Source organism: Salmo salar, chromosome 06 (genome assembly GCF_965601325.2).
Source record: "Salmo salar chromosome 06, fSalSal1, whole genome shotgun sequence".
In the NCBI taxonomy this organism is placed as follows: domain Eukaryota; kingdom Metazoa; phylum Chordata; class Actinopteri; order Salmoniformes; family Salmonidae; genus Salmo; species Salmo salar.
In genome coordinates this window covers 11,300,255-11,323,962 of record NC_138296.1, presented here as the reverse complement: position 1 = coordinate 11,323,962, position 23,708 = coordinate 11,300,255, and the positions used below count along the sequence as shown (strand labels likewise).

Here is a 23,708-nt window from a genome sequence, read left to right as displayed (position 1 = left end):
CTGCTTTGCTGCCTCAGGGCCTGGACAGCTTGATATCATCATCATCAGGTAAATGAATTCTCAAGTTTATCAAGACATTTTGCAGGAGAATGTAAGGCTATCTGTCAGACAATTTAAGCTCAACAAAAGTTTGATAATGCAACAGGAGAACGACCCAAAACACAGAGGTAAATCAACAACAGAATGGCTTCAACAGAAGAAAATACGTCTTCTGGAGTGGCCCAGCCAGAGTCCTGACCTCAACCCGATTGAGATGCTGTGGCATGCCCTTCGAGAGACCGGTTCACACCAGACATTCCAAGAATATTGCCGAACTGAAACAGTTTGTAAAGAGGAATGATCCAAAATTCCTCCTGACCGTTGTGCAGGTCTGATTCGCAACTACATAAAACATTTGGTTGAGGTTATTGCTGTCAAAGGAGGATCAACCAGTTGTTAAATCCAAAGGTTCACATACTTTTCCACCGTGCACTGTGAATGTTTAAACGGTGTGTTCAATAAAGACATGAAAACAAATAATTGTTTGTCTGTTATTAGTTTAAGCAGACTGTGTTTGTCTATTGTTGTGACTTAGATGAAGATCAGATCAAAATGTATGACCATTTTATGGAGAAATCCAGGTAATTCCAAAGGGTTCACATAATTTCCTTGCTACTGTATCTCAAATCCAAAATGCTGGAGGATAGCACCAGATTTAAAACTGCAAGCTTCAGTGTCCAAACACATATGGTGTGAACTATGTGTGCCTGGTAAACACATGTAGATCTGGTGAACAGTTATTACTTGTTTACCAAATACAGGAATACTGACCTCAGAGTCTCCAGTTTACAGTGACGATTCCCAAGTCCAGCAGAGAGCAGCTTCACTCCTGAATCCTTCAGGTCATTGTTACTCAAATCCAGCTCTCTAAGGTATGAGAGGTTTGACATCAGAGCAGAGACCAGAGAACCACAGCCTTTCTCTGTGACTCCACAGCCTGAGAGCCTGACAAAGAGAGATCATCATGATTTCACGAACACACTGTTAATGTAACAACGGTAGTGTAGAAGGTTAATGGCAGATGCGTTTGGTTTACTCTCTCAAACAACACAGATTCATCTTCTGTCTCCTAGAATTGTACGGTCATATTGTTATACTAATGTGAACATCAATGCAATCATTCAATATGTTTTTCAATAATTCCTATTTTTCTCTAAACGGAATACTTCTACATGATGATTAGTACTTAAATGTAATTGTATTTACTCACAGAGCAGCTCTGGAGGCTTTGACCACTGGCAGCAGCCTCAGAAGACCTTCCTCTGATCTGGAGTATTTCTTCAGGTCAAACACATCCAGCTCCTTTTCTGAAGTCAGCAACACAAAGACCAGATCTGACCACTGTGCAGGTGACAGTTTGGCTTTTGAGAGCCTTCCTGAGCTCAGGTAGCTTTGGATCTCCTCCACTAGAGAATGATCATTCAGTTCATTCAGACAGTGGAACAGATTGATGCACCTCTCTGGAGAGGGATTCTCCCTGATCTTCTCCTTGATGTACTTGACTGTTTCTTCATGGCTCTGTGAGCTGCTTCTTGTCTTTGTCAGTAGACCTCGTAAGTGCTTCTGATTGGACTTCAGTGAGAGGCCCAGAAGGAAGCGAAGGAAAAGGTCCAGTTTTCCCGTTTCACTTTGTAAGGCTTTATCCACAGCACTCTTGTAGAGTGTAACTTCAGGCTCGTCTCTGAACAGCGCAAAAAAGTAACTGGACGTTGATTGCGGTTTGGCCAATCGATTTTCTTTGTTGTTGATGAATAAGAGGAACACATATACAGCAGCCAGAAACTCCTGAATGCTCCGATGCACAAAGCTGTACACCTTGTCCTGGTACAGCCCACATTCCTCTTTAAAGAGCTGTGTGCACAATCCTGAGTACACTGAGGCTTCACTGACACCAATGCCAGCCTCTTTCAGGTCTTTTTCATAGAAATTCAGATTTCCATTCACAAGCTGTTGAAAAGCCAGTTTTCCCAGTGACAGAATGATCTCTTTATTCCAGTGTGGACCTGTGTCTTCTTTCCCAGGATACTTGTCATTCTTCTGATTGTTATGAAACTCCACAAGGTGAATGTACATCTCAGTCAGAGTCTTGGGCATCTCTTCTCTCTTATGTTTCAGCATGTGTTCAAGGACTATTGCAGAAATCCAACAGAAGACTGGAATGTGGCACATGATGTGGAGGCTCCTTGATGTCTTTATGTGTGAGATGATTCTGCTGGCCATGTCCTGATCACTTAATCTCTTCCTGAAGTACTCCTCCTTCTGTGGGTCATTGAACCCTCGTACCTCAGTCACCTGGTCAATATACTCTGAAGGGATCTTATTGGCTGCTGCAGGTTGGGTAGTTATCCAGAGGAGAGCAGAGGGAAGCAGATTTCCCTTCATGAGATTTGTCAGCAGAACATCCACTGAGGTTGACTTTGTCACGTCACAACAGATGTTGTTCTTCTGGAAGTCTAGGGGCAGTCGGCACTCATCCAGACCATCAAAGATTAACAGAACTTTGTACTTGTCGTAGTTTGTTGATTGGTTGGTTTCAATTGAGAAGTGATTGAGAAGTTCAATCAATGTTTGTTTTTTCCCTTCCATCATATTCAGCTCCCGAAAAGGAAGTGGAAATACAAATTGCACATCCTTATTTGCTTTTCCTTCAGCCCAGTCCAGAATAAACTTCTGCACAGAGACTGTTTTTCCAATTCCAGCGACTCCTTTTGTCAGCATAGTTTTGATAAGTTTGTCTTGTCCAGTTAAGGGTTTGAAGATGTCATGACATTTGATTGCAGTCTCTGCTCTTGCTTGTTTCCTGGTTGTTGTCTCAATCTCTCTCAGCTCATGTTCATTATTGACCTCTCCTTTTCCACCCTCTGTGATGTAGAGGTCTGTGTAGATCTTATTGAGAAGTGTTGGGTTTCCTTGTTTAGCGATCCCTTCAAATACATATTGAAACTTCTTCTTTAGATTAGATTTGAGTTCACGTTGGCAAGTCACAGCAAGCTCATCTGAATGAAGAAATAAGACAGAGGATAGTAGTATTATGTCTGTTTTAATGCCTACAGTATTGTATGACTGTGTTATAAAGTTGTACTTTATAATCATGTATTATCTTAACTAACTGTACATTTTTTCATTACACTCTGGAATGACTGATTATAATATTATTGGTATTATTGATGGTATTGTCGTGACTTGACATTAATGTGATGATGGCTATCCATCGAATAATTACATACCACATTTAATTATTATGCGATTAAATTAATATTGTAACAATTAATTGACGGCTTGTTACACAATGGAAAGGGAGGGGCATGTAAGAAGAGCAGGAGAGACAAAGAGATTGGGCTTATCGTACATACATGTGAAAGCTGAAAGTGTTGAGAATTAATACATTGCATATGAACGACCGCTCATTCAGAAAAATAATTGCAACACATATTTACGCATGTATGTCTATGTCGTCTCTGTTGAAATCACCCGGTCCGTCTGTGGGGAGTAGTTCGACAGAAGTCTGTGGTTTGTCCACCAGAGGTCTCAATGTCCTTTGTCGTTGTAGTTGTAGCTTCTTTGTCTCGGAGCGTTCGCTAGAATGGACCCTCCAGAGGCGTACCATGTGGTGTTCAGTGAGGCTTGTTCTTCGCTCTGTTTGTTAGATACACCAGAGGTACCTATGGTGGTGAGAGGAAACTGTTCTTTGCCTCTTCTTCGGTTGAATTTCCTAAACTATTTTACAATACACAGCTGCAGACTGTGAATGTTAAGGTGTAGTCTTTATCTTCTTCATTCAAGAGTTTCGGAGGGTCTTACCATTTTCTGGTCTGGTAGTTTTAAACCATTTGTCAGCCGTGTAGCCACCGCTCCACTCTGTCTGGTCTCAATGGTTGATTATTCAGGGTACAGCTAGGACCACTGTACAGACCGGCAGCAACCCAGCATGTTTTGGTCTCCCGGCATGTTTCGGTCTAATGTGTTAATTCTTCAGCGAGTCCTTTTAAACACTCTGGCCAAGGGGCGTCCCATCACACTGACATAATGTCTGTGCTCACGTGAGCATGGCTACTGACTTGGCATAGGTTTATATGAATATCCATTATCTCAATTAGAAGGCTAAAATCACCTTGCTTTCTCCACAAAAGTGTTCTCATATTTAATCATTTAATTTTTACAAGATTTAGAAGCAAACCTGATAACTAGGACATGTAAACCTTCAGAGTTACAGTTAACTTGTTCCGCCATCCTTAATGAAATCACAAAATCAGAAATGATATGACATGTTTATTGTTTGTATCCCACCGACCAATTCCCACATTCTTTATGTTAGAAATATTGTTTCATTATCCACTTTTGGATGCTAGAGTTTTCAACAAGAGTCTCTCTCGACACGCAAATGATTTTTAACTTCTCCATACTGCAGAACCAGGAGAGAGAAAGTTTACGACCAGTCGTGAAGTCATAAAACCGGCCCCCTCTGCCATGTGCTAAGCTGATCTGGCACCTTTGATCCTCACCAAGGAGAGAGAGTCATGACAACATTATTGATGTCTTTCTTCTCTTGTCTGTCTTTTCTTCCTTCTCTCTTTCTAAATTAATCGCCACAACACATCCCTGCTGCTACATGGCAGGGTGACTAGTTGCCATGTTAAGGCTGTTACAATATCATTGAGTTACTCAGCTACTTTAGCTGTACTTTGAAATGTTGTTATAAAACAGCATTCGACATTTGGCAGACAGCTCTTACTTTTCTCCAGTGTGTCAGCAAGCTCCTTCTGGTTCATTTTCCTCAGGACGTACAATGTGATCTTCAGAGCCCCCTCTCTGGCACTGCACTCATACTTCGCATCTTCAGCATCCACCACTTCTTTATCCTGCTTCTGACTCTCAAAGCCTTGTGGGAGTTCTGGACTAAGAATCCTCTTGAACATCTTCAACTCGTTCTTCACAAATGTCATAATATTCTCTTCAAGCAACTGAAATAAATAAAGTAAATAAGTTAAGCAAGAGAAGAAATGCTTTCTCATTAACACATTCATGAATAGTTGAAAGATCAACTTTACTTGAGGTAAACAAATGCACATAACAGGACCACATACACTGAACATGGAGGCCAGGTCTGTTTGATGACTCTGGGAAGACTGACCACTGAGAATGTCTGACTCTGATCTCTCCTGTTGGTTTCTGTGGACAAAATATGAGATTACATCTCCTTATCCAGAGAGTACACACACACACACAGGGAATGATAACATTACGGTGACATGCTTACTTACGAGCCCTTTCTCAACAATCCATTTAAAAAGTAACAAAAAAAATTGTTAAATTAACAAAGGAAATAGTAACACACAAAAATAACAATAATGAGGCTTTAACTTGTTATGGATAGGGGGCAGTATTTTCACGGCCGGATAAAAAACGTACCCGATTTAATCTGGTTTTTACTCCTGCCCAGAAACTGGAATATGCATATAATTAGTAGCTTTGGATAGAAAACACTCCAAAGTTTCTAAAACTCTTTGAATGGTGTCTGTGAGTATAACAGAACTCAAATAGCAGGCCAAAACCTGAGAAGATTCTGTACAGGAAGTACCCTGTCTGACCATTTCTTGGCCTTCTTTGTCATCTCTATCCAAAACAGAGGATCTCTGCTGTAACGTGACACTTTCTAAGGCTCCCATAGGCTCTCAGAAGGCGCCAGAACGTTGAATGATGACTCTGCAGTCTCTGGCTGAAAAACAGTAGCGCATTTGGTAAGTGGTCGATCTGAGAACAATGAGACGGGCGCACGCATGCACGTGAAGAGTCCATTTTACTTTATCAGTCTTTGAACGAAAACAACGACTCCCGGTCGGAATATTATCGCTTATTTACGAGAAAAATCACATAAAAATGGATTTTAAACAGCGTTTGACATGCTTCGAAGTACAGTAATGGAATATTTTGAAAATGTTTTGTCACGATATGCGCCGGCGCATCACCCTTCGTTACCTTTCGGATAGTGTCTTGAACGTACGAACAAAACGCCGCTATTTGGATATAACTATGGATTATTTGGAACCAAAACAACATTTGTTGTTGAAGTAGATGTCCTGGGAGTGCATTCTGACGAAGAACAGCAAAGGTAATCCAATTTTTCTTATAGTAAATCTGAGTTTGGTGAGTACCATACTTGGTGGGTGTCAAAATAGCTAGCCTGTGATGGCCGGGCTATCTACTCAGAATATTGCAAAATGTGCTTTCACCGAAAAGCTATTTTAAAATCGGACACCGCGATTGCATAAAGGAGTTCTGTATCTATAATTCTTAAAATAATTGTTATGTTTTTTGTGAACGTTTATCGTGAGTAATTTAGTAAATTCACCGGAAGTGTTCGGTGGGAATGCTAGTTCTGAACATCACATGCTAATGTAAAAAGCTGTTTTTTGATATAAATATGAACTTGATTGAACAAAACATGCATGTATTGTATAACATAATGTCCTAGGAGTGTCATCTGTTGAAGATCATCAAAGGTTAGTGCTGCATTTAGCTGTGGTTTTGGTTTTTGTGACATTATATGCTAGCTTGAAAAATGGGTGTCTGATTATTTCTGGCTGGGTACTCTCCTGACATAATCTAATGTTTTGCTTTCGTTGTAAAGTATTTTTGAAATCCGACAGTGTGGTTAGATAAAGGAGAGTCTTGTCTTTAAAATGGTGTAAAATAGTCATATGTTTGAAAAATTTAAATTATTGCATTTTTTAGGTTTTTGTATTTTGTAAGTTTTCGGATTTTTGAGGAGTTTGTATTTCGCGCCACGCCCTATCATTGGATATTGGAGTGGTGTTCCGCTAGATGTCTAGATGTAAGAGGTTTTAAGGAGTACCATTATTGAGTCTATGTGCAGGGGTACCAGGTAGTTGAGGTAATAATGAGACTGTAAGGAGTACCAGTACTGAGTCAATGTGCAGGGGTACCAGGTAGTTGAGGTAATATTTACAAATAGGCAGGGATAAAAGTGACAATCAGGATAGAGATTACATCTCCTCATCCAGGTAGTGCATTCACACACACACACTTTTAAAAAGGATTAGCCTATGGATTAAAAAAAGAAAAATGGGAAAATGGGAGAGGAGAAATTACTAGGGACAGTGTTGTTTATATCACTGACCATGACCCATGAGTTATTCTTACCTTTGTTCAGTAGAACAAAGTAAACTTAAGTACAAAACAACAAACCGTGACGCAGGAGGAACAAACACACTCACAAAATATAATCACCCACAAAACAGTAAGAGAAAAAACCCTATTTAAATATGATCTCTAATCAGAGGCAATGAGGATCAGCTGCCTCCAATTAGAGATCAACCCCAAAACAATCCCAACTTAGAAATAGAACAACTAGAACTAAAACAGAAATAGAAAACATAGAATCAAAAAACACCCCCTGTCACGCCCTGCCCTACTCTACTAATGAAAATGATATCTTACTAGGGTCAGGACGTGACAGTACCCCCCCCCCCCCCAAAGGTGCAGACTCCGAATGCAAAAAAAAAAAAAAAAAAACACAAAACACAAAACACAAAGGGAGGGTAGGGTGGGTGACTAATGTCTATGGCGGCGGCTCTGGTTCCGGGCGTAGTACCCCCACCGCCCGCTGATCCCCACGCTTCTGTATGTCCGGAGGAACCAGACCATGGATCATCGCCGGAGGCTTTGGACCGCCAAACGCCGCTGAAGACTCTGGGCTAAAGGCCGCCGCTGGAGACACTGGGCTGCAGAGCGCTGTTGAAAACTCTGGGCTGCAGACCGCTGCTGAAGGCTCTGGGCTGCAGACCACCACTGAAGGCTCTGGATTGCAGACCACCGCTGAAGGCTCCGGGCTGAGGAGCGTCGCTGCAGGCTCCTGGCTAAGGAGCATCGCTGGAGGCTCCGGGCTAAGGAGCGTCGCTGGAGGCTCGGGACTAGGGATGCGCACTGGAGAACAATCCGAAATGTCTTTTTGATACTGTCGCAAAGTTAACTAAAAAGCAGCATTCCCCAAGAGAGGATGGCTCTCACTTCAGCAGTGATGAATTCATGAACTTCTTTGAGGAAAAGATCATGATCATTAGAAAGCAAATTAGGGACTGCTCTTTAAATCTGCGTATTCCTCCAAAGCTCCGTTGTCCTGAGTCTGCACAACCCTGCCAGGACCTAGGATCAAGGGAGACACTAAAGTTCTTTAGTACTATATGTCTTGACACAATGATGAAAATAATCATGGCCTCTAACCTTCAAGCTGCATACTGGACCCTATTCCAACTAAACTACTGAAAGAGCTGCTTTCTGTGCTTGGCCCTCCTATGTTGAACATAATAAACGGCTCTCTATCCACCGGATGTGCACCAAACTCACTAAAAGTGGCAGTAATAAAGCCTCTCTTGAAAAAGCCAAATCTTGACCCAGAAATTATAAAAAACTATCGGCCTATATCAAATCTTCCATTCCTCTCAAAAATGTTTGAAAAAGCTGTTGCGCAGCAACTCACTGCCTTCCTGAAGACAAACAATGTACACAAAACGCTTCAGTCTGGTTTTAGACCCCATCATAGCACTGAGACTGCACTTGTGAAGGTGGTAAATGACCTTTTAATGACGTCAGACCGAGGTTCTGCGTCTGTCCTCGTGCTCCTAGATCTTAGTGCTGCTTTTGATACCATCGATCACCACATTCTTTTGGAGAGATTGGAAACCCAAATTGGTCTACATGGACAAGTTCTGGCCTGGTTTAGGTCTTATCTGTTGGAAAGATATCAGTTTGTCTCTGTGAATGGTTTGTCCTCTGACAAATCAACTGTAAATTTCGGTGTTCCTCAAGGTTCCATTTTAGGACCACTATTGTTTTCAATATATATTTTACCTCTTGGGGATGTCATTCGAAAACATAATGTTAAATTTCACTGTTATGCGGATGACACACAGCTGTACATTTCAATGAAACATGGTGAAGCCCCAAAATTGCCCATGCTAGAAGCCTGTGTCTCAGACATAAGGAAGTGAATGGCTGCAAACTTTCTACTCTTAAACTCGGACAAAACAGAGATGCTTGTTCTAGGTCCCAAGAAACAAAGAGATCTTCTGTTGAATCTGACAATTAATCTGGATGGTTGTACAGTCGTCTCAAATAAAACTGTGAAGGACCTCGGCGTTACTCTGGACCCTGATCTCTCTTTTGAAGAACATATGAAGACTGTTTCAAGGACAGCTTTTTTCCATCTACGTAACATTGCAAAAATCTTAAACTTTCTGTCCAAAAATGACGCAGAAAAATTAATCCATGCCTTTGTTACTTCTAGGTTGGACTACTGCAATACTCTACTTTCCGGCTACCCGGATAAAGCACTAAATAAACTTCAGTTAGTGCTAAATACGGCTGCTAGAATCCTGACTAGAACCAAAAAATTGGATCATATTACTCCAGTGCTAGCCTCCCTACACTGGCTTCCTGTTAAGGCAAGGGCTGATTTCAAGGTTTTACTGCTAACCTACAAAGCATTACATGGGCTTGCTCCTACCTATCTTTCCGATTTGGTCCTGCCGTACATACCTACACATACGCTACGATCACAAGACGCGGGCCTCCTAATTGTTCCTAGAATTTCTAAGCAAACAGCTGGAGGCAGGGCTTTCTCCTATAGAGCTCAATTTTTATGGAATAGTCTGCCTACCCATGTGAGAGACACAGACTCATTCTCAACCTTTAACTCTTTACTGAAGACACATCTCTTCAGTAGGTCCTATGATTAACCTGTTATCGCTAGGGGGCAGTATTTTCACGGCTGGATAAAAAACGTACCCGATTTAATCTTGTTACTACTCCTGCCCAGTAACTAGAATATGCATATAATTATTGGCTTTGGATAGAAAACACTCCAAAGTTTCTAAAACTGTTTGAATGGTGTCTGTGAGTATAACAGAACTCAAATGGCAGGTCAAAACCTGAGAGATTCCTTTACAGGAAGTGGCCTGTCTGACCATTTCTTGAACTTCTTTGCCATCTCATTCAATTACAAAGGATCTCTGCTCTAACGTGACACTTCCTACGTCTTCCATAGGCTCTCAGAGCCCGGGAAAAAACAGAATGTCGTCATCCCAGCCCCAGGCTGAAACACATTATCGCCTTTCTCAAGTGGCCGATCAAGGGACTGTGGGCTAGGGCGCGTGCCCTGGCGGCCCCCGTCTTTGTGATTTTTCCTCTGTTTGCCGAAAATGAGATTCCCGGTCGGAATATTATCGCTTTTTTACGAGATAAATTGCATAAAAATTGATTTTAAACAGCGGTTGACATGCTTCGAAGTACGGTAATGGAATATTTAGATTTTTTTTGTCACGAATTGCGCCATGCTCGCGACCCTGATTTACCATTTCGGATAGTTTCTGGAACGCACGAACAAAACGCCGCTATTCGGATATAAGGATGGATTATTTTGGACCAAACAACATTTGTTATTGAAGTAGCAGTCCTGGGAGTGCATTCTGACGAAGACAACAAAAGGTAATCAAACTTTTGTAATAGTAAATCTGATTTTGGTGAAGGCTAAACTTGCCGGGTGTCTAAATAGCTAGCCCGTGATGGCTGGGCTATGTACTTAGAATATTGCAAAATGTGCTTTCACCAAAAAGCTATTTTAAAATCGGACATATCGAGTGCATAGAGGAGTTCTGTATCTATAATTCTTAAAATAATTGTTATGCTTTTTGTGAACGTTTATCGTGAGTAATTTAGTAAATTGTTAGTAAATTCCCCGGAAGTTTGCAGGGGGTATGCTAGTTCTGAACGTCACATGCTAATGTAAAAAGCTGTTTTTTGATATAAATATGAACTTGATTGAACAAAACATGCATGTATTGTATAACATAATGTCCTAGGTGTGTCATCTGATGAAGATCATCAAAGGTTAGTGCTGCATTTAGCTGTCTTCTGGGTTTTTGTGACATTATATGCTAGCTTGAAAAATGGGTGTCTGATTATTTCTGGCTGGGTACTCTGCTGACATAATCTAATGTTTTGCTTTCGCTGTAAAGCCTTTTTGAAATCGGACAGTGTGGTTAGATAAAGGAGAGTCTTGTCTTTAAAATGCTGTGAAATAGTCATATGTTTGAAAAATTGAAGTTTTTGTATTTTTGAGGAATTTGTAATTCGCGCCACGCCTATCATTGGATATTGGAGCAGGTGTTCCGCTAGCGGAACGTCTAGATGTAAGAGGTTTTAAGTGTAGTCTGGCCCAGGGGTATGAAGGTGAACGGAAAGGCTGGAGCAACGAACCGCCCTTGCTGTCTCTGCCTGGCCGGTTTCCCCTCTTTCCACTGGGATTCTCTGCCTCTACCCCTATTACGGGGGCTGAGTCACTGGCTTACTGGTGTTCTTCCATGCTGTCCCTGGGAGGGGTGCGTCACTTGAGTGGGTTGAGTCACTGACGTGGTCTTCCTGTCTGGGTTGGTGCCCCCCCTTGGGCTGTGCCGTGGCGGAGATCTCTGTGGGCTATACTCGGCCTTTTCCCGGGATGGTATGTTGGGGGCTGGAGATATCCTTCCAGTGGTGTGGAGGCTGTGCTTTGGCAAAGTGGGTGGGGTTATATCCTACCTGTTTGGCCCTGTCCGGGGGTTTCATCGGATGGGGCCACAGTGTCTCCTGACCCCTCCTGTCTCAGCCTCCAGTATTTATGCTGCAGTAGTTTATGTGTCGGGGGGCTAGGATCAGTCTGTCACATCTGGAGTATTTCTCTTGTCTTTTCCGGTGTCCTGTGTGAATTGAAATATGCTCTCTCTAATTCTCTCTTTCTCTTTCTTTCTTTCTCTCTCTCGGAGGACCTGAGCCCTAGGACCATGCCTCAGGATTACCTGGCTTGATGACTCCTTGCTGTCCCCAGTTCACCTGGCCGTGCTGCTGCTCCAGTTCCAACTCTTCTGCCTGCAGCTATGGAACCCTGACCTGTTCACCGGACGTGCTACCTGTCCCAGACCTGTTGTCCCAGACCTGCTGGAACCCTGACCTATTCACCGGACGTGCTACCTGTCCCAGACCTGCTGTTTTCAACTCTCTAGAGACAGCAGGAGCGGTAGAGATACTCTCAAAGATCGGCTATGAAAAAGCCAACTGACACTTACTCTTGTGTTACTGACTTGTTGCACCCTCGACAACTACTATGATTATTATTATTTGACACTGCTGGTCATTTATGAACATTTGAACATCTAGGCCATGTGCTGTTATAATCTCCACCCGGCACAGCCAGAAGAGGACTGGCCACCCCTCATAGCCTGGTTCCTCTCTAGGTTTCTTCCTAGGTTTTGGCCTTTCTAGGGAGTTTTTCCTAGCCACCGTGCTTCTACACCTGCATTGCTTGCTGTTTGGGGTTTTAGGCTGGGTTTCTGTACAACACTTTGAGATATCAGCTGATGTAAGAAGGGCTATATAAATACATTTGATTTGATTTGATTTTGGAGGTCCGATGCGTGGGACTGGCATAGGTGGCGCCAGACTGGTAACACGCACCACAGGTCGAGTGCAGGGAGCACAAACAGGACACCCCGGACTGGGCAGGCGCACTGGAGGCCTGATGCGTGGAGCTGGCATAGTAGGCGCCAGACTAGTATCACACACCTCCGGGCGAGTGCGGGGAGCAGGCACAGTACGTACTGGGCTATGGAGGCGCACTGGAGGGAGAGTGCGAGGAGCAGGCACAGGACGTACTGGGCTATGGAGGCGCACTGGAGGGAGAGTGCGAGGAGCAGGAATCGGTCTCACCGGACTGGGGAGACGCACTAAGGGCCGAGTGCTCCCAGCAGGCACTGGCTGTACCGGGTTATGGATGCGCACTGAAAGGAGAGTGCGAGGAGCAGGCACAGGATGTACTGGACTATGGAGGCGCACTGGAGGGAGAGTGTGAGGAGCAGGCACAGGACTACTGGGTCGTGGATGCGCACTGGAGACCTGGCGCGTATGGCTTGCACAACCCGCCCTGGCTGGATGCTCACCTCATCTCGATAACTGCAGGGTGTGAATGTGCCCTGATGACACAGTGCGCATCACCGCACAACACGGTGCCTGCCCCGTCACTTGCTCCCCACAGTAAGCACAGGAAGTTGGCTCAGGACTCCACCCTGACTCTGCCCAACTCCTCGTGTGCCCCCCCCCCCCCCTCAAAAACACTTTTTGGGGGCTGCATCTCGCACTTGCCTCTAGGTGGATATAGCGCCTCATATTATCGCCGCTCTGCCTTCGCTGCCTCAAGTTCCTCCTTCGGTCGGCGATACTCCCCAGCCTGCCTGTTAGAAGGAGCGGACCAAAATGCAGCGTCGGATTCGTTCCTCATATTCATTAGATAGTGAAACTGAATGCAATAACAAAGTAAACTTAAGTACAAAATAATAAACCATGACGCAGGAGGAACAAACACACTCACAAAATATAATCACCCACAAAACAGGAAGAGAAAATCCCCTACTTAAATATGATCTCTAATCAGAGGCAATGAGGATCAGCTGCCTCCAATTAGAGATCAACCCCAAACAATCCCAACATAGAAATAGAACAACTAGAACTAAAACATAGAAATAGAAAACATAGAACAACCAAAAAACACCCCCTGTCACGCCCTGCCCTACTCTACTAATGAAAATGACATCTTACTAGGGTCAGGACGTGACAACGACACAGGAGAAGCATTTGAACGTTTATTTAAAATGTTTATCAAAAAGTTTTGGGGGGCAGAAATGCCTTCTGAAACATTTGAACTTTTATGTGCCTTAATAACAAATGTGTATGCCATCTGTAAATACGAATACATTTGTTAAATTACCAGCCCAGTTGTGTTTAGCCGCAGAAAAAGACAGGAACCTGTCCAATAGCCATGATTGGCTGAGATAATGAATGGGCTGGACATGCCGAGAGATGAGTTTCGGATTGGTCTGCCGTGTATGACCCTTCTGTCTATAAAATGAGCTGCTCGTTAATCCTTTCTAGTACTGTTTTTTTCAAAAGATTTTAAAATTAGCCGTGGAGAACTGCAAATGTGTTGCTAATGCTCTCAATAGCATTGCTGCTCTGAATTTGTCAGGCGCTATCGACAAAGGTCAGTGGGAAACGGTTGTGATGGACTACTTTCAGGAGGACTGTACAAACAAAACGGAAACAACACAGGACATCTTATTTAATGACAGGGGTTGCAGTCTGCTGTGAAGCGATCATCCATGTATACGGGTAAGAGTCTAGCTACAGTTTCAGATATTATATGTTTCTAATTTTGTCAGAAAGTTGTTTTCATGGCAAGTTATTATTTAGCTAGCTAGCTAGATGTCTAAGTAGGGATAGGCGTCCCTTTAACGGGACAGTTGTAAATCACGCAGCGCCTTATGTTACCATCGCATATTTTAGATAAACAACACATGTCGGTACATATAAGTGTCTTATATTGGCTGAATGCTTAAATTCTTGTTAATATAACTGCACTGTCGAATTTACAGTAGCTATTACTGCGGAAAAAATGCCATGCTATTGTTTGAGGAGAGCTCCTAACAACAAAACACTTTTTTCACCACAATAGGTTTGATAAATTCACCTCTGAAGGTGAAATGTGTACTTACATTCTGACATCTTGCTCTGATTTATCATCCAAAGGGTCCCAGAGATAACATGAAGTGTTGTTTTGTTAGATAAAATCTATTTTCATATCCTAAAAAGGTCCATATAGCATGCACAATCGATTTTGTATTTACACTTGTTCAATTTGCAAAGAAAGGAATCTGTGAAAATCTAACTCTAAATGTTGTTTCAACCGGGCAAATCACGTTTGTAGGTATTCCTCAGAGATCTTAGAACATAACCAGACTTCACTATATCATTAGGGGAGTAGTATATCCTATAGGACACTGTATTTGGTCAGAGAGCGACGCCTTCAAGGCACACCGATGACGCGGCCGGTCTTCATTTGATCAACTGTATCTTTGTCAAATAAGCACCAATCGGGGGCAAACAAAGCTAGCTAGATAGCCAATGAGCTGGGCTTTACGGGAGTATCTGGAAGCCCTGTATATGTTGCAAAATGTAGGTGCTAACCTTTTGCGACAGCATGCCTTTTCCTTTTGGACAAAAATTGTTGAACTTATAATAAGCTACTAATACTGGAAAAGCTAAATCAAAGTTCAAGTATACAGACGATATTCTTGCAGAAAAATGTAATGTGAATGTGAATGTCTCCTTCACGATAAGCCCAAATGTACCTGGGTGACTTCACACTAAAAGTCATGTAGTTTGCTCAAACTTCAAGTTATCCGTCTGAAACTTTGCACATACACTGCTGCCATCTTGTGGACACCATCGGAATGATGGTGATGGCTGGAACAGGGACCTTTCTGTTGCATTTCAAAGATGGTGGTAGAAAAAAAACAGTTTGGTTTTTTCTTTGTATTTTCTTCTACCAGATCTATTGTGTTATATTCTCCTACATTCAAAGTGTTTCCTTTCAAATGATACCAAGAATATGCAAATCCTTGCTTCAGGGCCTGAGCTACAGACAGTTAGATTTGGGTATGTCATTTAGGCGAAAATTTAAAAAAAGGGGGCTATCCCTAAGAAGTTTTAAAACGTACTGTTAGCAAGCTAGCTGACGTTAGATGGCTGGCTCACTAGCTAACCTTACATTTATGATCTGTGTAGAAATATTATCTCAGCAAGCCATTTGCATGGCTAGTTATAGCCTAATGTTAGCTAACTAGCTAACATTGAACCTATTCAGTTAACTTTAGCTAGCTATGACAATTGGTTTGTATTGCTAGTACACTATGGATTGGGATTATGGTTCATTGTTTGTTCATGCATGGTTCAGACAGACCAGTTCATCACTGGGGGCGAGTTCACAGTCATGAGCAGTATCTGCAGTGCCCCTGTTCACATGACTCTCTCCTAACACACGCCATACTTTGCTCCTACTATTTATTGGTTTATCCCGCTGCCACTTCACCCCTGATTGTATGCATATAACTACCTCATCTGTCACCAGTATCACTGATATTGTTATTGATATTATTCTTCTTCATACTGTATATTATTTTGTTATTTCTCTACTGGCATTGACACTTTTTCTTATTTTCTTTATATTGAAACTATATATTTTTTGTTATTGCTGTATTGTTTACATCTTCTGTAGTGACCCACTTAGCATGATGTGGCTCGGGGTTATAGCATTTCTTTCACATGACCCAACAATTTAGACAAGTGTGTCTGAATAAGCGTCATCTAATATTTATAAAATAATTTTATTTGGACACTTTCTGTTTACCTGAAATGTTCCTTATTTTACCACTTTTCATCTTAATCTTTACCACACTACATGACCTTTAGTACATGACCTCACATGTGAATCCCTAAAGAGATGGGTGGGGCTTAAGAGGGTGTGAACAATGCTAAATGGGTGTAGACAAAGAGAGCCCTCCAGTAGGTACCAAAACATTCAAAGGCCATTTTCTAAAAAAAAGTGGGGTTACAAGTTTATCAACTTTCAAAGCAGAATTACTTTCCAATTGTTCCTCAAATGCAGTGTATGATATACCATTTTGTAGCTCTGAGTCGCAACGTTCATCCAATGTAAAAAACACAATAGAACAGTAGAACAGCTAAGTTAGATGCATTTTTGCCCTCCTGCGTCACTTTATACAGAGAAGATCTCAGCTAAACATAGAATCACATGGTTTATCCTTCTCTCTATGATCGCCGATAACTTCAGAACAAAGTTCACTACAAATACAAAGTTGCCAGTGTCTTTGCAATTGATACAAACAGGTGACGTATACAATTATGCTTCAAATGAAAACCAGGATACCTGCATTAAAATATAAATACGCGGCAATAGGCATATTTCAATCATATTGAAATACGTTTCTTGTTCAATCAATTGAGTTATATTTTGCTACTTGTAGTGTCTGTAATTTTTCTTAATATATTTCATAATATGTAGCCTAACATTGTAATGAACACGAGGGAGACAGAGAGCTGGTTTCAAGATCAGAGCGCAGCAGGTGTTTAATGAAAGGGACCATAGGAGGAGGCAGGTAGCTGGGTCCAGGGGGCAGGCAGAAGGTCATAGACAGTAGGTCCAAAAATGGCAACAGTACAGGCAGGCAAAAGGCATCGTGAGTGAGGCAGGCAAAAACTATCATACACAGGAGGAGAGAAGGACGGGGGGAAAAACAGTGCTCCGAAACCGTGTGTCTCAAAACAAACAATACCTCACAGTGATGGGGTGCAAATAACTGAACTAAATAGTGTGGGATGATGACATGCAGGTGTGTGAACAGGTGATTAGAATTCGGGTGATTGGGATCTGGAGAGGGAGCTGGAAAGTGGGCTGCGTTCAGGGGATCTAAGTGTTTTGGAGTGTGAGTTGGACACAGACGTTACAAGCATGTGCTCAATGATGTACCGAATCTGTGATTTGGTGCATTTTTATTGGGTAAACATTAGAATAAGCCACCTCAATATTTGCAATATTTGCAGCCATAGGTGATAATATCTCTCTAGGAGCTGATCCGTCGTCAGTGTTGTGAAATAATTATAATGTTAAGGAAAGATTTAAATGGAGAAAACTGATCCGAGAACAGCACTCCCTTTCTTTCTTTCGATCATATCAGTTCTCGATACATGCTCCACCGGACGTGTAACCTGTCATGCTGCTGATCCAGTTTCTGATCCAGTTTCTCATGCTGCTGATCCAGTTTCTCTGACCTGTTCACCGGACGTGCGACCTTGTCCCGAACCTGCTGTTTCGACCCTCTCTCTCCCTCTCCGTCTCTCTCTCTACTGCACCTTTTGTCTCGAACCTTTAAATGCTCAGCTATGAAAAGCCAACTGACATTTACTCATGAGGTGCTGACCTGTTGCACCCTCTATAACCACTGTAATTATTATGTAACCCTGCTGGTCATCTATGAACTTTTGAACATTTTTGAAGAACGATCTGGCCTTAAGGTAAGGTTTCTCCCTATATTATCTAAATTGATATAATTTTATATTTGTGCAAATGGCTTGTTTGAAACTTTCTCCCTTTTAAAATTATTATTTGTAAAACAGGAAACAGAAACAATTCAATGGATATCAATCAGCAAAGAGGTAAGAATATATAAGAATATGTAAGAATATGTTAAAGGCTATAGCTGCATTGGGCGCAGATGACTGAACTGCGCCCATATTTGTGTGTGTCTGTGTCTGCGGGTATACTGACGAGGAGGCCCACAAAGGTAATTGGTATTGGTTTATGAAGCAAAAAAGTTTGGGAACCCCTGGTCTTTGCCATTAAAAGTGTTCCCATTGGTCAGTTCCATACCGTTCTCTACCTGATGTTGCAGAGACTTCTGACATGGTGCGTTATTTTGTAGCTAATATACTTCCTTAGTCTGCTTTAATCGATTTCAAATTCACTTACTATCCAGAGCAACCGCATCACCAGATTAGTATGAACAGTGGGTCGCACTTTCACCATAGCTCAGTGGGGGCCACAGTGGTGAAGGTGAAAAGCTTAAAGTTCCTCGGTATACACTGACAAACTAAAATGGTCAACACATACATTGTGGTTAAGAAGGCGCAACAGCACCTCTTCAGCCTCAGGAGGATGAAGACATTTGGATTGGCTGCTAAGACTCTCAAAAACGTTTACAGATGCACCATTGAGAGCATCCTTTCGGGCTGTAACCCCCGTTAACATCTAGAAGGCGAGGTCAGTACAGGTGCATCAAAGCTGGGACCGAGAGACTGAAAAACAGCTTCTATCTCAAGGCCATTAGACTTTCTCAAGGCCAATAGTCACCACTAGCCGGATTCCGCCCACTACCCTGCCCTGAACTGTAGTCACTGTACCCTGCCCTGAACTTTAGTCACTGTACCCTGCCCTGAACTTTAGTCACTGTACCCTGCCCTGAACTTTAGTCACTGTACCCTGCCCTGAACTTTAGTCACTGTACCCTGCCCTGAACTTTAGTCATTACCCTGCCCAGAATCTTTGTCACTGTTACTAGCTGGCTACCACCCAGTTATTCCACCATGCATGTTATAGACTTCTGCCCTATGAACATAGTCATGGAAGAGAAAGGGAAAGGTGGACACCTAGTCAGTTTTACATCTGAATCCCTTCAACTGAAATTTGTTTTCTGCATTCAACCTCTGAATCACAGAGTTGCAGAGGGCGACCTTAATCAGGGAACAGTGGATTAACTGCCTTGCTCAGAGGCAAATTGACAGATTTTTACCTTGTTGGCTCTGGGATTCGATCCAGAAACATTTTGGTTACTGGCCCTGAGCAAAGCAGTTAACCCCATTGTTCGAACCTCTCTGATTCAGAGGGGTTTGGTTAAATGCGGAAGACACGTTTCAGTTGAAGGCATTAAGGTGAACAGCACTCCAACGCTCCTACCTGCCAGGCCACCTGTTGCCCATAACACTGGTCACTGAACAACAAAAATTACGCAACATGTAAAGTGTTGGTCCCATGTTTCGTGAGCTTAAATAAAAGATCCCAGAAATGTTCAATACGCACAAAAAGCTTGTTAATCTCAAATGTTGAGCACAAATGTATTTAAATCCCTGTTAGTGAGCATTTCTCCTTTGCCAAAATAATCCAACCATCTGACAGGTCTGGCATATCAAGAACCTGATTAAACAGCATGATCATTACACAGGTGCACCTTGTGCTGGGGACAATAAAAGACCACTCTAAAATGTGCAGTTTTGTCACACAACACAATGCCTCAGATGTCTCAAGTTTTGAGTGAGCTTGCAATTGGCATCCTCACTGCAGGAATGTCCAACAGAGCTGTTGCAAGAGAATTGAATGTTCATTTCTCCACCATAAGCTGCCTCCAATGTCGTTTTGGAGAATTTGGCAGTACGTCCAACCGGCCTCACAACCGCAGACCACGTGTAACCACGCTAGCCCAGGACCTCCACATCTGGCTTCTTAACCTGCGGGATCGTCTGAGACCAGCCACTCGGACAGCTGATGACGCTGTGGGTTTGCACAACCAAAGAAATTCTGCACAAACTGTTAGAAACCGTCTCATGGAAGCTCATCTGCATGCTCGTCGTCCTCACCAGGGTCTTGACCTGATTGCTGTTCGGCGTCGTAAACCGACATCAGTGGGGTTGTGGTATGGACAGGCATAAACTACAGACAACGAACACAATTGCATTTTATCAATGGCAATTGAATGCACAGAGATACCATGACAAGATCATAAGGTCGTGCCATTAATTCCCGCCCTCACCTCATGTTTCAGCATGATATTGCAAAGTCCCATGTCGCAAGGATCTGTACACAGCTTCCTGGAAGCTGAAAATGTCCCAGTTCTTCCATGGCCTGCATACTCACCAGACTTGTCACCCATTGAGCATGTTTGGGATGCTCTGGCAACTTCGCACAGACATTGAAGAGGAGTGGGACAACATTCCACAGGTCACTAATCAAAACCCTGATTAACTCTATGTGAAGGAGATGTGTCACGCTGCATGAGGCAAATGGTCATTCCAGATACTGACTGATTTTCTGATCCATGCACCTATTGTTCTTGTATCTGTGACAAACAGATCTGTATTCCCAGTTATGTGAAATCAATAGATTAGGGCTTAATTCATTTATTAAAATTGATTGATTTCCTTTATTGAACTGTAACTCAATAAAATATTTTTTATTATTGCATCAGTTCAGTGGACACTACTGTTAAAATGTTTGTGGTCAGTTAGAAATGTCCTTGTTTTCCATGAAAACATACATGAAATGAGTTGCAAAATGAATAGGAAATATAGTCAAGATGTTGACAAGGTTATAAATAATGATTTTTATTTTAAATAATAATTGTGTCCTTCAAACTTTGCTTTGGTAAAATAATACTACATTTGCAGCAGTTACAGCCTTGCAGACCTTTGGCATTCTAGTTGTCGATTTGTTTTTATGTAATCTGAAGAGATTTCACCCCATGCTTCCTGAAGAACCTCCCACAAGTTGGATTGGCTTGATGAGCACTTCTTACGTACCATACGGTCAAGCTGCTCCCACAACAGCTCAATAGGGTTGAGATCCTATGACTGAGATGGCCATTCCATTCTAGACAGAACACCAGCTGACTGCTTCTTCCCTAAATAGTTCTTGCATAGTTTGGAGCTGTGCTTTGGGTCATTGTCCTCTTGTAAGAGGAAATTGGCTCCAATAAAGCGCTGTCCACAGAGTATTGCATGGCGTTGAAAAATGAAGTGATAGCCTTCCTTCTTCAAGATCCCTTTTACCACCACCAAAGCACCCACAGACCATCCCATTGCCTCCACCATGCTTGACAGATGGTTTCAAGAACTCCTCCAGCACCTCAAACTTAGATTCGTCTGTCCATAACACTGTTTTTCAATCTTCCTCTGTCCAGTGTTCTTTTGCCCATCTTAATCTTTTATTTTTCTTGGCCAGTCTGAGATATGGCTTTTTTTTTGCAACTCTGTCTAGAAGGCCAGCATCCCAGAGTCGCCTCTTCACTGTTGACGTTGAGACTGGTGTTTTGCGGGTACTATTTAATGAAGCTGCCAGGTGAGGACTTGTGAGGCATCTGTTTCTCAAACTAGACACTTTAATGTACTTGTCCTCTTGTCCTCCCACTCCTCTTTCTATTCTGGTTAGAGCCACTTTGCACTGTTCTGTGAAGAGAGTAATGCACAGCGTTGTACGAGATCTTCAGTTTCTTGAAATTTCGTGCATGGAATAGCCTTCATTTCTCTGAACAAGAATAGACTGACAAGTTTCAGAAGAAAGTTCTTTGTTTCTGGACATTTTGAGCCTGTAATCGAACCCACAAATGCTGATGCTCCAGATACTCAACTATTCTAAAGAAGGCCAGTTTTATTGCTTCAGTTTTCAGCTGTGCTAACATAATTGCAAAAAGGTTTTCTAATGGTCAATTAGCCTTTTAAAATTATAAACTTGGATTGGTTAACACAGCATGCCATTGGAGTACAGGAGTGATGGTTGCTGATAATGGGCCTCGGTACACCTATGTAGATATTCCATTAGAAATCACTCGTTTCCAGGTACAATGGTCATTTACAACATTAACAATGTCTACACTGTATTTCTGATCAATTTGATGTTATTTTAATGGACAAAAATTGTGTTTTTCTGACAAAAACAAGGACATTTCTAAGTGATCCCAAACTTTTTATTAAAGGTAGTGTATATACTGGGTTCCCGAGTGGCATAGCGGTCTAAGGCACTGCATCTCAGTGCTTGAGCCATCACTACAGACACCCTGGTTTGAATCCAGGCTGTATCACAATAGGTCGTGATATGGAGTCCCATAGGGCGGTGCACAATTGGCCCAGCGTCGTCCGTGTTTGGCCGGTGTTGGCCGTCATTGTAAATAAGACTTTGTTCTTAACTCACTTGCCTAGTTAAATAAAGGTTACATAAAAATAAATACAAATATTCTAGTCACGGCCATCCTACTTAACTATACTGTTCTATCCTACATATTCTTCTGATATACTACATATTCTATCTATATACTGTCCAGAATTATACATCCCATCACACATACAGTACCAGTCAAAGGTTTAGACACATCTACTCATTCAAGTTTTTGATTATTTTTTTTAACTATTTTCTATATTGTAGAATAATAGTGAACACATCAAAACTCTGAAATTACACATATGGAATCATGTAGTAACCAAACAAGTGTTCAACAAATTAAAATCTATTTTAGATTTTAGATTCTTCAAAGTATGAATGAAAAAAGGAAACCGCACACTGTTCTTGATAGTATCACTGATATATAATAAGCTTACGTATCGGCCTCACGGCCTTCGTCAGAGCTTTTGTGAATTTTCAGAAAACAGCACCTCTATGTAGACCTAGCCCCACCCACATCCGTTCCACGTATGGAAAGGAGTTGGAGGCAAAGGAAAAATAAATAAGTGCTACCAAACATAACAATATGCATTTCACAAATATTACAAAAGTGTATAGACAAGACGTAGCGAACACGTCCATAAAATCACAACGAGGACATAGCAAGTTTTCATTAATCATTGGGTACATCATACGAAAAAACAAAGTAATCTTAAATAGGAACATAATTTAAATTCACAACATAACATACATAGGCATTTCATCATTAAGTCCTTTAGGAAATAATGTCTGGAGGGTGAAAATCCAAAAACATTCTCTTTTGCTCAGAGTATTATTAATATCACCTCCCCTGTCTGATATCTTGACTTTCTCTATACCACAAAATCTAAAGGTAGAAATGTCATGCTTTTGGTCATTAAAATGTACTGCGACTGGATAATCCCTGTCGTTTCGCCTGATTGAACTTTTATGTTCACTAATTCTCTGTTTGAGAGAGCGGGAGGTTTTACCGACATAGCAGAGCCCACATGGACATTTAATAATGTAAATAACATGGGTGGTGGTGCACGTGATGATATCGTTAATTTGAAACCGTTTTCCTGTGTGTGGGTGGCAGAAATATTCACTCTTCATCATATTGTTGCACTGTGCGCATCCTCTACATTTATAGCTACCATTTGGTAGCGGGCGTAAAAGAGCCTGGCTGATTTTCTTTCGTGGCTGGCAGTTTGCATGAACCAATTTATCGCGCAAATTGCGACCTCTCCTATACACAATGAGTGGTGGA

The 23,708-nt window shown here is 42.0% G+C and overlaps 1 protein-coding gene across 2 annotated transcripts in view; it reads right to left on the bottom strand.

Annotated features, from left to right (window-relative positions):
* Positions 1-23,708, bottom strand: part of LOC106606280 (NLR family CARD domain-containing protein 3) — a 47,038-nt gene that overhangs the window by 4,317 nt on the left and 19,013 nt on the right. For both annotated transcript variants that reach the window (XM_014202424.3, XM_082976320.1), the window contains exons 3-6: positions 5,124-5,208; positions 4,772-5,000; positions 1,250-3,035; positions 811-984 (exon numbers count right to left, since the gene is read on the bottom strand). In XM_014202424.3, the coding sequence (XP_014057899.3) occupies positions 811-984; positions 1,250-3,035; positions 4,772-5,000; positions 5,124-5,208 (2,274 nt within the window). The remainder of the gene's footprint in view (positions 1-810; positions 985-1,249; positions 3,036-4,771; positions 5,001-5,123; positions 5,209-23,708) is intronic.